General features: G+C 51.9%; 1 protein-coding gene across 1 annotated transcript; it reads right to left on the bottom strand.

Annotated features, from left to right (window-relative positions):
- Nucleotides 1–7,773: 7,773 nt before the first annotated feature.
- LOC123049171 (WAT1-related protein At5g64700) lies at nt 7,774–10,006 on the bottom strand. Its single transcript, XM_044472149.1, has 7 exons — nt 9,701–10,006; nt 9,539–9,604; nt 9,321–9,437; nt 8,997–9,240; nt 8,760–8,918; nt 8,489–8,640; nt 7,774–8,257 (listed from the first exon to the last, which is right to left on the bottom strand). The coding sequence occupies exons 1-7, from the start codon at nt 9,874–9,876 to the stop codon at nt 8,098–8,100; spliced, it is 1,074 nt and encodes a 357-aa protein (XP_044328084.1). The 5' UTR covers nt 9,877–10,006; the 3' UTR covers nt 7,774–8,097.
- Nucleotides 10,007–15,339: the final 5,333 nt, after the last annotated feature.

Here is a 15,339-nt window from a genome sequence, read left to right as displayed (position 1 = left end):
AAGGTATTTCGTATTACATCTCATCCGAATGAGTACTTAACTATAAAAGGGGCGGAGCAGCTCTGCATTCCAAGCCCGTGGCTCGTCTTTTTGATGCTCGACATTGTAAAGATGGGATGCTCCATTGTGGAGAACTCTGGTGATAATGAAGGTACCTTCCCAAGCAGGGGCGAGCTTGTGTGGTTTCTGCTGATCCACTCGAAGAACCAAGTCTCCCTCTTGAAAGGCTCGGCCCCTCACGTTTCTTGCGTGGAATCGACGCAAGTCTTGCTGATAAATGGTCGACCGGATTAAGGCCATCTCTCTTTGCTCCTCTAGGAGATCAACTGCGTCCTGCCGGGCCTGCTCTGCTTCATCTTCAGAGAAGAGCTCGACTCGGGGTGCATTGTGAAGCAAGTCACTCAGTAGAACAGCTTCAGCTCCATAAACCAAGAAGAATGGAGTTCGGCCAGTCGACCGATTGGGAGTTGTCCTCAATCCCCAAAGAACTGATGGAAGCTCATCGACCCAGACGCCTGCTGCGTGCTTGAGATCACGCATTAGTCGGGGTTTCAGTCCTTTGAGAATCAAGCCGTTTGCTCTTTCTGCTTGTCCATTCGACTGGGGGTGGGCGACTGAAGCATAGTCGACTCGTGTGCCTTGGGAAGCACAGAAGGCTCTGAACTCATCAGAATTGAAGTTCGACCCATTGTCAGTGATGACGCTGTGCGGAACTCCATATCTAAATGTCAATTCTCTGATGAAGCTGACCGCAGTACTGGCTTCAAGATTCTTGATAGGCTTGGCTTCAATCCATTTGGTAAACTTGTCGACTGCTACAAGCACATGAGTGAAGCCGCTCCTACCAGTCCTCAGGGGTCCAACCATATCCAATCCCCAAACAGCAAAGGGCCAGACGAGTGGAATAGTCTTCAGGGCTAACGCAGGCTTGTGGGACATATTGGAGTAAAACTGGCAGCCTTCACATTTGTCGACTATATCTTTCGCCATTTCATTCGCTCGTGGCCAATAAAATCCAGCTCGGTATGCTTTGGCCACAATGGTCCGAGAGGACGCATGGTGACCACAGGTCCTCGAGTGGATGTCGTTGAGGATCACTCGACCTTCTTCTGGTGTTATGCATTTCTGGCTGACTCCGATTACGCTTTCCCTGAACAGTTGTCCTCTTATCACGGTAAAGGCTTTGGATCGACAGACGATCTGTCGAGCCTCTTCTTCATCCTCTGGGAGTTCCTTCCTAAGGATATACGCAATGTATGGCACCGTCCAGTCGGCAGTGATGACCAAAACCTCCATGATCAGGTCGACCATGGCTGGGACTTCGACTTCAGTCGGATCTGTGGCACTCTTAGGCTGTGGGGGCTCTTCAGTAAAAGGATCTTCTTGAACTGAAGGTGTATGAATGTGTTCCAAAAACACGTTGCTGGGAATGGCTTCCCTCTTGGAACCTATATTTGCCAAATCATCGACTGCTTGATTTTTCAGTCGGGGTATATGATGGAGCTCTAACCCCTCAAATTTCTTTTCCAACTTCCTTACCGCATTGCAGTAACCAGTCATAGCTGGGCTTCTGATGTCCCACTCCTTCATCACTTGATTGACTACCAAATCTGAGTCTCCGTAGACCATGAGGCGACGGACGCCGAGTGAGATGGCCATACGTAACCCATATAAGAGTGCTTCATATTCCGCTTCGTTATTGGAGGAATCAAAGTGAATCTGGAGAACATATCTGAGCTTGTCTCCTCGGGGGGATACCAGTACCACCCCAGCATCGGAACCATTCAGCATCTTGGAACCATCAAAGAACATGGTCTAGTGCTCCGAGTGGACTTGAGTAGGCAGTTGCTGTTCGATCCACTCGGCGAGGAAATCTACTATTGCTTGGGACTTGATAGCTTTCTTTGCCTCAAACTTAATATCCAAGGGAAGAAGTTCAATCGCCCACTTTGCCACTCGACCAGTTGCATCTCTATTGTTCAGAATCTCTGATAATGGAGCGTCGCTGACGACTGTAATGGAGTGGCCAGAGAAATAATGGGCAACCTTCTTCGTGGTCATATAAATCCCATAAACAAGCTTCTGATAATGTGGATATCTTTGCTTTGATGGAGTCAAAACTTCAGAAACATAATATATTGGACGCTGAACTTTATAGGCTTTTCCTTCTTCTTCCCGCTCGACCGTAAGTACTGTACTGACGACTTGTCCAGTGGCTGCAATGTAAAGCAGTAAAGGCTCTTTGCTGATTGGGGCAGCAAGCACCGGCTGGGTGGAAAGCAGGGCTTTGAGCTCTGCAAATGCTGCATCAGCTTCAGGAGTCCACTCGAACTTATCAGACTTCTTCATAAGTCGGTAAAGAGGCAATGCCTTTTCACCGAGGCGAGAAATGAATCGACTTAAGGCGGCCAAACAACCTGTAAGCTTCTGGACATCGTGCACACGCACAGGGCGTTTCATTCGGAGAATGGTACCAATTTTCTCTGGGTTAGCGTCGATCCCCCGTTCGGAAACGAGGAAGCCGAGCAATTTTCCGCCCGGAACTCCGAATGTGCACTTTGATGGATTAAGCTTGATATCATACCTTCTGAGGTTGGCAAAAGTTTCAGCAAGGTCAGCCAATAGGTCGGAACCTTTACGTGACTTGACCACAATGTCATCCATGTATGCTTCCACATTCCGACTGATTTGAGTGAGTAAACACTTCTGAATCATCCTCATGAATGTGGCTCCAGCATTCTTCAGGCCGAATGGCATGGTGACATAACAGAAGCACCCAAATGGAGTGATGAAAGCTATTTTTATCTCATCGGGTCCATACAGTTGGATCTGATGATACCCGGAATAAGCGTCCAAAAAGGACAAGCGCTCACACCCTGCAGTCGAGTCGACTATTTGATCGATGCGGGGGAGAGGAAAGTGATCTTTCGGGCAGGCCCGATTGATATGCTTGAAGTCAATACACATGCGAAGTGAGTCGTCCTTCTTGGGGACCATGACAACATTGGCTAACCACTCGGAGTGGTAAATCTCTCGGATAAACTCAGCTGCTAGGAGCCGAGCCACTTCTTCACCGATTGCTTTTCTCTTCTGCACGGCGGACCGTCGAAGATGTTCTTTGACTGGTTTCACTTTTGGGTCGACTCGCAAACGGTGCTCAGCCAGCCCCCTGGGAACACCCGGCATGTCAGAAGGTTTCCATGCAAAGATGTCTCAGTTCTCACGGAGGAACTGGATGAGCGCTTCTTCCTATTTGGAGTCGAGTGTTGTCAAAATGTGAGTCGGAGCAGCATTGGGATCGGTCGAGTGAATATGAATCGGCTTCGTTTCACTAGACGACTGAAATGCTGAATCCGTGGCAGGCTTCTTAGCTCACAACAAATCACTCGGATCTGCATTTTTTTGGTACTCCTGCAATTCCACCACTGCCATTTGCGCATCGGCGATCTTTGAGCCCTCCTGGAAGCACTCTTCTGCCTTCTTCCGATTGCCAGTGATAGTGATCACTCCTTTAGGGCCAGGCATCTTCAATTTGAGGTAGACGTAACATGGTCGAGCCATGAAACATGCATATGCCGGCCTGCCTAGAATAGCATGATAAGCACTCTGGAAATCGACGACTTCAAACGTCAACTGTTCTTTGCGGTAATTCTTGGAATTACCGAAAACCACATCGAGGGCGATCTGGCCGAGTGACTCAGCCTTCTTGCCAGGAATAACTCCATGGAAACTCATATTGCTTTCACTAAGTCTGGACATCGGAATGCACATTCCCTTCAAGGTCTCCGCATACAGTATATTAAGGCCACTGCCACCATCCATCAGAACCTTAGTCAACCGAGTGCCTTCGATGACTGGGTCGACCACCAACGCTTGCCTCCCAGGGGTGGCTATGTGTGTTGGGTGATCAGACTGGTCGAATGTAATGGCAGTCTGAGACCACTTCAAATAACTGGGCGTCGCTAGAGCGACCATGTTCACTTCTCTGTTGATGACTTTCAGTCGACTTTTGCTCTCAACATCAGCAAAAATCATCAAAGTTGAATTGACGTGGGGGTAACCATCATCGTCCTCTTCCTTATCCTCAACCTTGTCTGATTCTTTCTCCTTCTCTTTGGGTTGTTTCTCTCGGAATTGCTGGATTAGGAGCCGACATTGTCGAGTGGTATGTTTCGGGTAAATGAGATTACCCTCCTCATCTTTTTTTGTGTGAATGTGGCATGGTAAATCCAACACATCATTTCCATCTTGATCTTTTACTTTCTTGGGGTTCCATGGCCCTTTGGGCTTCCCCTTGAACTTTCCTTGAGTCACGGCTAAGGCTTCTCCGGGAGCAGCTGGCTCGGCTTTGCGCTTCTGCTTCCGACTGGAGTTCCCTCCCCCGGTTTCGTGGGCGACTGTTTTGTGCTTGCCACTCCGGAGCCGATCCTCCTCTTCACCATTAGCATACTTGGTGGCAATTTCCATCATTCGACTCAGAGACATATCTCCGGTCCGACCGAATTTCAGATTCAATTCTCGATACTTGACGCCTTCCTTGAAGGCACAAACTGCTTGGTGATCAAACACATTCTCCACCGTGTGGTGCAACGTGATCCATCTCTGGATATAATCTCTCAAAGTTTCATTCGACTTCTGCACACAAGACTGTAACTCTGTTAGCCCTGCTGGCCGTTTGCATGTACTCTCAAATGTTCTGACAAACACTCGGGCAAGCTCTTCCCAGCTATAAATACTGCCGGGTGCTAACTGATTCAACCACGCTCTGGCCGAGCCCTCTAACATCAGAGGAAAGTGCTTCATGGCCACTTCATCATTGGCACCACCAATCTGCACAGCCACTCGGTAGTCCTCAAGCCAAGTGTCAGGCTTGGACTCACCAGTGAACTTGCTGACTCCAGTCGCCAACCTGAAGTTGGGAGGAATCACTGCTGCTCTGATGGCTCTGCTGAAACACCCGGGACCTGAAACATGCACCCTGCCGCCGGTCGGGTAATCTCTATCGTGGCCATCTCTGTGTGCCCTGTTCCTATCAACCAGACCTTGAACGAGAATGGATCTCGCGTCAAAGCCCGACTCCCGGGGGTCGACTGGAATCCTTCGCCCACCACTGTGAGGGCGTCTGTCATCGTGTTGCCGAGGCGCGTATGACCCACTCCTTGGGGGAGGCGTGGGTACTCGACGACGATCATATTGCTCACAGTTTCTGTACTGATCTTGTCGATCTCCACGTCCCTCACGCCTTGGAGGTGATCTTGGGCTGTGAGCCGACTGAACTGTGTCTGCCATTACAGATCTACTATGAATCCTATTCTGAGACTGTGACACTGTTGTGTTCTGCTCCCTCGCCGCCCGGAGCAAAGCCCGGATCTGCATCAAACCCCTACGAGCCTCCGACTGGGAAAGCTGAATCGACTCTGCTATTCGGGCAGCAGCCGCGAGATTCTGGATCGGAATTCGGTATACCTGGGTTGGAGGCGGAAAGAGTTGTCGTCGACTGGATTCAGGAACTCGCTGTGGAGCACGCTCGTCGAGTGCGTGTTGGAGATTCTCCAGTCGAGTGCGCTCAGCCAAATTGGCCAGGCGCACCTCCTCCAAGGCCCGGGCCTCAGGGGTTTCTCCAACGATAGGAGTGTGAAGTGCATCCATGTTACGGCGGCAAAGCTCTTCCCTCTGCTGCGAAAAGAGGGGCTCGTGGCGGTACTCATCGTGGGCACGCGACGGATCGCCTCCGCCATCACCACCGTCGTCGCGGGGGAAGCCAGGAGGACTGCGCGGTCCGTTGACCATCTGGACTTCCGCCGCGGGGTCACTGCTGTCGCACTCGGACGCAGTCTCAACCGGGCCAGTCGACCAGGCCGTAGAGAGTTTCGTCGGGCTCGATTGCCGCGACTTGGGGGGTGGCCGTCTGGCGAGCCACCGCGTGCCTCACCCACCGCTGGAGCCTCGACCAACCGGAACGCTTGTGCCGGCGGGCAACAGGGAGCGAGGACGCCACCGGAGCCGACCGATACTAGGTCGACGACTGCCGCAGGAGGACGCCGCGGACGCACGCGTGAAAGTGCTTTGCCCCGCGGACGGGGAGCGCCTCGACGTCGAGTGGAGCTTCTTGGAGCCAAGCGGAGTCGTCGGCGACGAACACGAGCGCGCCGAAACGGATCTCGCGGCCCTCGGCCAATCCTCCGCCTGAAACCATGCTGATGGGGATCGGAAAAATTGCAACTTCTCCAACAAGTCGCTAAAACACCTGCCCCACGGTGGGCGCCAACTGTCGTGGTTCTAAGTCTGACAGTAGAATAGGGGGGTAGGGATGTAGAGGCAAGATCCTAGCTATGGAGAAGCTGTATGCACGAGTTTTACGAGTTCATGCCCTTCTCGGAGGAAGTAACAACCCTACGTCTCGGAGCCCGGAGGCGGTCGACTGGATTATATGCGTGTGTGTTACAGGGGGTGCGAACCCTTGTCCCAGAGGAGGGGTGTGGCTTATATAGAGTGCGCCAGGACCCCAGCTCCCCTCCGTTACACAGGGTTCAATGTTCATAAAGAAGGAGCGTTACAGGTAACGTCCGTAGTAAAGTGCTATAAATGACTATTAAGTCTAAGGGTAAATGTCCGACCGTTGCTGCGCGGAGTGGCTTTAGGTCTTCTGCACGTCGAGTGGTTTAGTGATCGAGTGACCTAAATAGAGGGAGTTTCCGAGTGAATGGTAGGTCGAGTGGATTGCACTCGACACCTTCCTTGGGTCCCCTCTTTTTACTCTTTGAACCTCTTTGCTTCTAGGACAGGGACCTTAGGTAGGACGTATAGGTCAGGCCTATTACCCTACCCCAGGTCTATATCCTCATCAGCCGCCGCTTGGGTCCCATGAAGGGCACCACCAAGGTGACGCCGGCGTACACAACCGGTGTCTTGCCCGGTTCAGCGAGGACCATCGTCGAACCCCACCTGGGCTTCACGGATGCGGAGCCCCCAATCCCCTTCAGTTGAGGCACCCCCTTTGCCACTCTGATGATGAGTGGTGCAGCTGGACATAGAGAAGATACGGGGAAAGAATATACCTTCAGGGCTCACGGTAGTCCGACGAGCGGTCTGCCGGACATGGGGAAGACATGGGATCCGCCGCGGCCGGCCGTAGACTAGTGTAGTGTATCTGTGTCATGGGAGTGAAGCTCCATGCGGCCGGATGTGCACGCAGTTTTAGCTATTTAGTTAAAATATGTCTAAAATGTAATGAATTTCCTTCGGTTTATATGAAATCCGTTGTGTTTGCATGAGTTTCGTCCGGTTTGTTGAAAAAGTATTTGAAATGTATGCGAGCAGCGTTGGATGGTTGCCTCCCGCATCCGTGTCCGCAGACTGATCCTCACCTGTCCATGGACGGATGCGAGAGGAAATTTGCGGGTCGCCGTTGAAGATGCCCTTATAGCCTCCCCCTTCTTTCCTCACTCTCTCTCATCCACATGAACAAAACTTTTTCGATTGGCGCTGTTAACACAAACCGACACCACAAAATTGCACAGGCCTTAGATGGAGTGTGAGAAGTTTTTTTCCGATAGTGTTCTTTTCTAAACTTAACATGTAGCATCGAGCAGGTACAAAGCATGATGAGCAACACCCAAAGATTGAGGAGGCAGATGAATATGTTGATTCAGAGCTGAGATTTGAGTTGACACGAATATTAGATGGAGTCTGCTTCTTACGACCGGGGGAAGCAAAACATTCCACTCGAAAGTTAAATATAGCGACTCAGTAATTATACTGGGAAAAGAATTGTTGGATGACGAACTGGTTAATCAGCAAAAATTCTGCATGGTAAACTCATACTGGACAGTCCCATTAGTAGCATGTTAATGAATTCTTCTAGATTCCATTATAACTTGACATCTACCGTGCATCTTGCCGGTGATCCCTTTTCCGATGATACACTAGCAACATTGCAAGAACTACTCGTACACATGACAAATTACTGACGTAAATGATTCCGAACTCTGAAGAAGAGCAAGCATCATCGTCGTCGTGGCATAAAACACCAGTCGTACTGTAGATAAGATGTTCGAGGTCCACTACAAAGCGCACCCAGGGGAGGCCAGGTGGGCATCAAACTTTGGCCGTCGCGTCGGAGACGATCTCGCTCTCCTTTGATTCCCCCGCCCCCCTCTGCGGCAGAGCGGCCTCCACCGCCGCCCCTCGCTCCTCCCGCCCCTTGCCCCAGAGCACGGCATAGAGACCGGCAACGAGGAGCGCGCCACCGATAATGCTGCACCCAAGCGACAGGACAGGTCATGCATACATACATACTGTACATGATTAGATATGCAAGTGCAACGCATTTGGATTCGCATCTGTGAAAGCGAAGGTGTCCGGTGCTCGGTCGGGGTCGTGGCTCGTGACACGGACTCTTTTACTACTTTGCGATGCGGTGCACGAATCAAAAGAAGAATCAGACAAATTTTGGTTATGTGATGATGGTTCTTAGGTACGTACGTACCTTCCCAGGCCCACGTCTTCTCCCAGGAGGAAGGAGGCGATCACCATGGTGAAGACGAGGCTGAGCGGCATGGACATGGACAGGAACACCGGGCCTTTCTTCTCGATCACCCAGATCTGCAGGTAGTACGAGATCGCCGCCACAACAATGCCCTGAAACACAAGGGACCCACGCCGCGCGCTTTTAGTCATGGCAAGAAATAGATAGCCAGCAGGTGCAGGACACTACTACTCCTACATTACAAAGCTAGTTGAACACTGTGCATGGTTACCGTGAAGAGCACCGCGAAGAGGCTCATGCCGCCGGCGAGCTTCCACCGCGAGAAGTCCCTCTCCATGACGAGGGCGATGACGAACGACTGGACGCTGGCGAAGGTGCACTGGAGCGTCGTGTTGAGAAGCTTGGATGGGTACTCCAGCAACAGGGGGCCCTGCCAAACAACAGACACAATGTCAGCGACGAGTACACTTCCACGAGGCAGCTGGAGCAGGGCAATAGTTTGTATTACCTGCTGTACTGTCCACAGGGCCCATATCACGACCGACGCGGTCATGAGGAAGATGCCGAGCGCCCAGTTCTTCTCCGGGCGCGCGTGCACGGCCGTGCCGGTGCTGTGCAGGAGCGGGTGGTGGTTCAAGGACTTGAGCTGGGGGCCTTGGTACAGCGCCAGCGCGACCACGCCTCCGATGCACAGAAGTATCCCCGAGGCCTTGGCCATGCCGTGGACGCTCTTCAACTTCAGAGTCTCCATCCTACAGTATATATGAACCCACTTGTTGATAAATAAACAAGAAAATCGCACTAAAAGAATTTCACCTTTCCAGTTTCTTACCTGAACATGACGGCCAGGATGAATGCAACCACGGGGACGATGTTGAAGATGGCCGACGAAGAGGTTGCCGAAGCATAATTCAGGCCAATGCTATACAGGTTTATCGTTCCAGCCATCCTGAGTGAGTGACACAAGAACCAACCATAAGCAAATCTAGCAAGCAAGCAACAAAGTGGAGTTTCAGTGATCTAGATGTCGTCGTAACCGTCGGCGCATACCCATAGAAGGCGTGGGCAAAGATCTTGACGGAGAGTCTGAACGTCAGCGGTGGCGCCGACCCCTGCCTGAAATCAGAGAACACGGGAGGGTTAAGCGATGCAGTTGACCTCATCGACCTCACGATGACTGAACAAACCCGCATGTCATGTCTATTCGGCTACCTGATCTCGAGGAAGAAGGCGAAAGGCGCCAAGAAGATGGCGGCGACGGCGTGCCGGTAGAAGACGAAGACGGTGGTGCTGGTGCCCTCCTCGAACGCCGCCTTGGTGAATATGTGCATGCCGGCGTAGATCAGCCTGATGAGCACGATCGTCGCGTACACCTTGCCGTTGCCCATGGTGTGTAGTAGTAGCTGGACCTAACGACTGATGCTTCACTTCCGTTGTGTCTGTCTGTCTGTCACCGAGCTCACCTCCTTATATACACAGTACGAGTGGTGTGATGGCAAAGCGGCTGGTCGGTCTGTGTGAACTCTGAAGACTGAAGATACTCTGCTGAAGTGACATGCAAGGGGAAAGCATGCAAGTTCTCGGCATGTTCATGGAGGGCAACGATTTCAGGTATGGTAGCAATCAGGTTTATGTGCAATTTTTAGGGAAAGAAAAGTTGATCCCAGTTCATTTATGTGCATGGCTCAGGTTAACATGGCAGGATAGGCTTTTGGGACGACAGGAAGATGTTTTTAGGAGCAAAAGGATGCATTCTAATTGGTGATGGTGATGCAACGGAAAGGACGAGTAGTGCGCGGGCCACGGATGAATAAATTGCGACTTGGATCGGCAGCATGGCGATTTTTTGGATAAAGCGTCTGTAAGTTGAGCTTTGTTTAGGGTTACTGAGAAGCTTCCTTATCTCCTGATCCTGATTCCATTTATTCAGATGAATGATCAGCGTGCACCATTGCGAAATACTTTAAAATTTCCAGATAAACTGATTTAAGAAGAGAAAAGGGTACTGAATTCATTGATGCTTTTTCTTAGCATTGCTCAGGACAGATATTTCCCAGCTTCTCTACTGGTCTATAGGGGTGGACCTACCATATAGACCTTCATGTTCATGGTCATTGTTAGAGTAATATTTTTAGTTGTTTTATTATGGTACCTATTGAGGAAATAGACCTTAGAGTCACCCGCCAGAAGGGGCCGGGTTACTCATAATGGTCATCGCCAGAAGCCTGGCGCCAAGCTTGAAGACGGTGGGCCAAAGATGGGTTTAAGACCCGGATATGGCTTAAGGCCCGTAGTTACAATCATTGTTATGGTAGAACTTGTAGTGTAAGGCAAGGATAGTTGAGAGTCCGAGCCGGACACTTTTATGAGCCGGTCGGGACTCTGAGAGCTGCTGGGCGTCAGCCTCCCTATATAAAGGGACGACCCGGCAGCGGTTTAGGGACAAAAAAGATCTCATCGAGAGCCAGGCATAGCAGTTAAGCTCCCTGGTCATCGAAACCCTAATCAATACCACCTCAACTGGACGTAGGCTTTTACCTTCACTGTAAGGGGCCGAACCAGTATAAACCCTCGTGTTCCTTGTCCCGTTAACCCCTTCAAGCTTCCTAGCGGCGATGGCTCCACGACTAAGTCCTAGCTTGAGGACATCTGCCGTGACAATTCCACGACAGTTGGCGCCCACCGTGGGGCCAGCGCACGGTGGATTTGAGTTCTTGAAGGGCAGCTTCGAAGGGCTCAAGGGATACGCTGTGGGCCGGATGACCAAGAGTCGTCGCGGCAAGCTCTACATCGACGATGCAAACTGGGGCCCCGACGCCGGCTCAATTGAGTACGGGTACCGGGTCCCCTTCGACGGAATTCATGTTTTCATTGGCAAGATTGGTGAGCCGGGCCCTGAGCGGATCTCTGCGCCGATCTCATCGAGACGGCTCAGCGTGCACGACCCGCCCGGACCCTGCCTGCCTTAAGGCATGCTTTTGTGGGATGTATCCATGGAGGGCTCTCTGATAGATCTGGATCTGGTGATGAGACGGCCGCCGGCTCTGAAGGCGAGTCGTCCACCGATGAGTCAAACTCATTGTATCAACTTCAAGATGGCAGGCTCATGGGTTGTTCCGATGGTGACAGTATTCCGGACCCGTTTGAGCCGCCAAGCCGGGTTGGAATCTTCATGGCCGGTGCGCAGCCCGTTCAGAACCCTGTTGCAGGAGCGGGAAACCCGGTGCCCTCGCCGGCTCAGGTGCTGATGGATCTCACGGACAAGATGACGGCCCTGTTGATCGCCGCGGTTGACCCGGCGGATCAAGCTCAGCATGATGCGGAGGTGGCACAGTTAAAGTTGGATCTAGTGAAAGCTAAGGAGGATCTGGCAGCAGAAGGGATCAGGATGGCTGCGGAGAGGGCGGCTCTCGACGCCCAAACTCAGTTGATCCAGGCGCAGTCCTTCCGGCTCACGATGGATCAGAACGCGTCCAATGAGGTCATGAGAAGGAGGCATCAAAAGGCCCAATCTCGACTCCCTCCGGTTTACGATCCTCGAAACCTCTTCAACACGCCAGGTGGAGGGTCTAGTAACCCGCCAGGGGTCATAGTGCCCGGGTCTGGGACCCCTATTCAGCCACAAGTGATGGGGCCTCCCCAGGTGCACCCTGCCCCGCCTCAGTATGTGCCAATACCACTGGGTCATTATGCTAACCCGCTGGAGAACATGGTCGCTGCGGCAGCACGGCTGGCGGCTCTCCCAATTGACGGCGACTCTCCGACGGCCATTGAAACCCGCCGGGTCAGGGAACTCCTTCAGACAGCACTGGCGCAGCAAGAGGCGTACTCCTACAGCCGGGACAGGATCCACTCGACCCCTCGTCCAGGCCGGAGCCCGAGTTACAGCAGACACATGGTCTCAGCGACCGGCTCAAGTAACGTCCGACGCCATGACCCGCCCCGTGGCCATGGCCCGGCTCATAACGGAGCCTTTCACACAGCAGACCAAGACAGAGCGCGGCAAGAGGCGGAGCAGGTGCCTCAGCTGACGGCTTACCAGACTCCCCCGGCTTATCCGACGACTTCCGTCGACGTGAGTATCCCTACCAGGACTGGGGGTGTCCCTTGTTTAGTGCCAGCTATCCGCAATGAACGTCTACCCAAGGACTTCAAAGGCCCTAGGAAGGTGCTTAATTACACGGCTGACTTACAACCCGCAGCCTGGATCGAGAGTTATGAGATGGCCATGGAACTGCTGGAGGTCAGTGAAGCGGCGATGGCCAAGTACTTCACCATGATGTTAGATGGGACTGCCCGCACTTGGTTGAAAGGGCTACCACCGAATTCCATCGGGTCTTGGGCTGAGCTGAAGGCCCGGTTCATCCAAAATTTCAAAGATACCTGTAGGCAGTCTATGTCAATTGTGGATTTGACTAACTGTAAGCAGCAGGAGGGTGAGTTTACGACACATTGGGTTCGCCGGGTTAAGGAGATAATACATTCCTCTGATAAGATGGATTCCGGCTCTGCAGTCTTAATGTTGGAACAGAACTGTCGTTTCGTGCCCCTGAAGATGAAACTCGGGCGGCTTAAGCGCGACTGCAATGACATGGGTACACTGATGGCGGCTCTTGTCAAGTACGCCGATTCTGATGGTACCAAGGACCCACTGATGAAAGGACAGGGAAGGGAAAGAAGAACGGCAATGGCAAGGGTCCTCAGCATAACCCGGGAAACCAAGGAGGTGGCAAGCGCAAGGCCGATGGCAGCCTAGAGTTCGTAGCCAACGCCAGCTCACAGGGTAATAACCAGCGACGCAAGGGGAGGCCCCCTCCCCGAGCCGGCGGGTCAGGCCCGACGCTGGAGCAGCTGTTGAATGAGCCTTGTCCAAGGCATGGTTCTGGAGAGAAGCCGGCTACCCATCTATGGAAGGATTGTGCAATCATGAAGGCCTTTAAGAATTACAATGGCCCGGGCGGTGGCTCAGGCGCCGGCGGCTTTCATGGCCCGGGCGGCGGCTCAAACTCTAATCCTCAGAACGGTCAAGGGGGCTTTAATCAACAGTCTGGCCAGGGTCATCAACAGCAGCAGGGGGGTTATCAGACCAATCCAAAGCAGCTCAGCGGTGGACAGTATCATGTATTCACCACTAGTCTGTGTAAACGAGATCAGAAGCTTCATAAGAGGGCTGTGAATGCTGTTGAGCCGGCGGTTCCATGCTATTTACGATGGTCTGAGCAGCCTATAGTGTGGAGTAGGGAGGATCACCCTCCCCGGGTGGATAATCCGGGTCACTTGGCCTTGGTGGTGGCTCCTCATGTGGGAGGATATAAGTTCACTAAGGTGCTCATGGATGGAGGCAGCAGCATCAATATCCTCTATTATGAGACGTTTCGTCGTATGGGGTTGATTGATAAGAACCTCAGCCAGTCAAACACTATTTTCCATGGTGTGTTACCTGGTAAGTCGGCTTATCCAGTCGGCAAGATCGAGTTGGAAGTGGCCTTTGGAGATGAGCACAACTACAGGGTGGAAAAATTGACCTTTGAGGTGGTCAAGATAAGAAGTCCGTACCATGCCATATTTGGGTGGCCGGCTTACGCCAAATTCATGGCACGGCCGTGTTACGTGTACTTATAGCTCAAGATGCCGGGTCATAATGGGACCATTACGGTTCACGGCAGCCGGAAGGTGGCCCTGGAGTGTGAGGAAGGCGATGCAGCTTATGCAGAATCTGTTTGTGCAACAGAGGAGTTGAAGTTTTACAAAGACAATATTGATCCAACAGATATGACCTCTCTGAAAAAGCCGACTACAGAGCAAGAGCCGGCAATGAAATTTAAGTTGGCTGATGAGACTAAACTTGTTAATTTCGTCCCAGGAGATTCATGTCAGCAGTTTAGCATCAGTGCCAATCTGGATCCAAAATAGGAAAGCGCGCTCATCGAGTTCATCCGTGAGAATAGGGACATTTTTGCATGGAAGCCGTCTGACATGCCAGGTGTACCTTGAGAACTCGCTGAGCACACTCTCAATGTTGATCCGAAATTTAAGCCGGTCAGGCAGTTCCTTCGGCGGTTTAATGAAGAGAGGCGGAAAGCTATTGGTGAAGAGGTGGCCCGGCTCTTGGCGGCCGGGTTTATTGTTGAAGTATTTCACCCAGAATGGTTGGCTAACCCGGTGCTCTTACTCAAGAAGAACGGCACCTGCCGGATGTGTGTGGACTACACGGACTTGAACAAGGCGTGTCCGGCTGATCCTTTCGCCCTTCCCCGTATTGATCAAATTATTGATGCTACGGCGGGTTGTGAGCGCCTGAGTTTCTTGGATGCTTATTCTGGATATCATCAGATTAAAATGGCAGTTAAGGACCAGGAGAAGACGACGTTCATCACTCCCTTTGGAGCCTTCTGCTATGTGTCCATGCCCTTTGGACTCAAGTGTGCACAGGCGACTTATCAGCGTTGTGTGCAGAACTGTCTTCATAACCAGATTGGGCGCAATGTTCATGCTTATGTGGAAGATATTGTGGTTAAATCCATGAAGGAGGAAACCTTGATAGATAATTTGAAGGAGACCTTTGATAATCTCCGGGTCTACAAGATGATGCTTAACCCGTCCAAGTGTGTTTTTGGTGTTCCTGCAGGCAAACTCTTGGGTTTCTTGGTTTCTAACAGAGGCATTGAAGCTAACCCGGAGAAGATCAAGGCCATCACCTCCCTGGCTAAGCCGGCATGTATAAATGACGTCCAGCGCTTGGCGGGTCGCATTGCTGCTTTAAGCCGGTTTATAAGCCGTTTGGGTGAGAAGGCCATGCCGTTGTATCAGTTGATGAAGAAAACTGATGACTTTGTCTGGAATGATGCAGC

The sequence above is a fragment of the Triticum aestivum genome, chromosome 2D (genome assembly GCF_018294505.1).
Source record: "Triticum aestivum cultivar Chinese Spring chromosome 2D, IWGSC CS RefSeq v2.1, whole genome shotgun sequence".
NCBI lineage: Eukaryota > Viridiplantae > Streptophyta > Magnoliopsida > Poales > Poaceae > Triticum > Triticum aestivum.
Note: the sequence above shows the minus strand (reverse complement) of the source record. Positions and strands in the feature narration are given on the sequence as shown.

What these genes read in the sequence shown, in the direction of transcription:
- LOC123049171 (XM_044472149.1), bottom strand. Translation starts at nt 9,876, where the DNA reads ATGGGCAACGGCAAGGTGTACGCGACGATCGTGCTCATCAGGCTGATC. An exon ending in GCCTTCTTCCTCGAGATCAG is followed by an intron (nt 9,605 to 9,700) that starts GTAGCCGAATAG and finishes CTCTGATTTCAG; the next exon opens with GCAGGGGTCGGCGCCACCGC. An exon ending in TTTGCCCACGCCTTCTATGG is followed by an intron (nt 9,438 to 9,538) that starts GTATGCGCCGAC and finishes TCACTCACTCAG; the next exon opens with GATGGCTGGAACGATAAACC.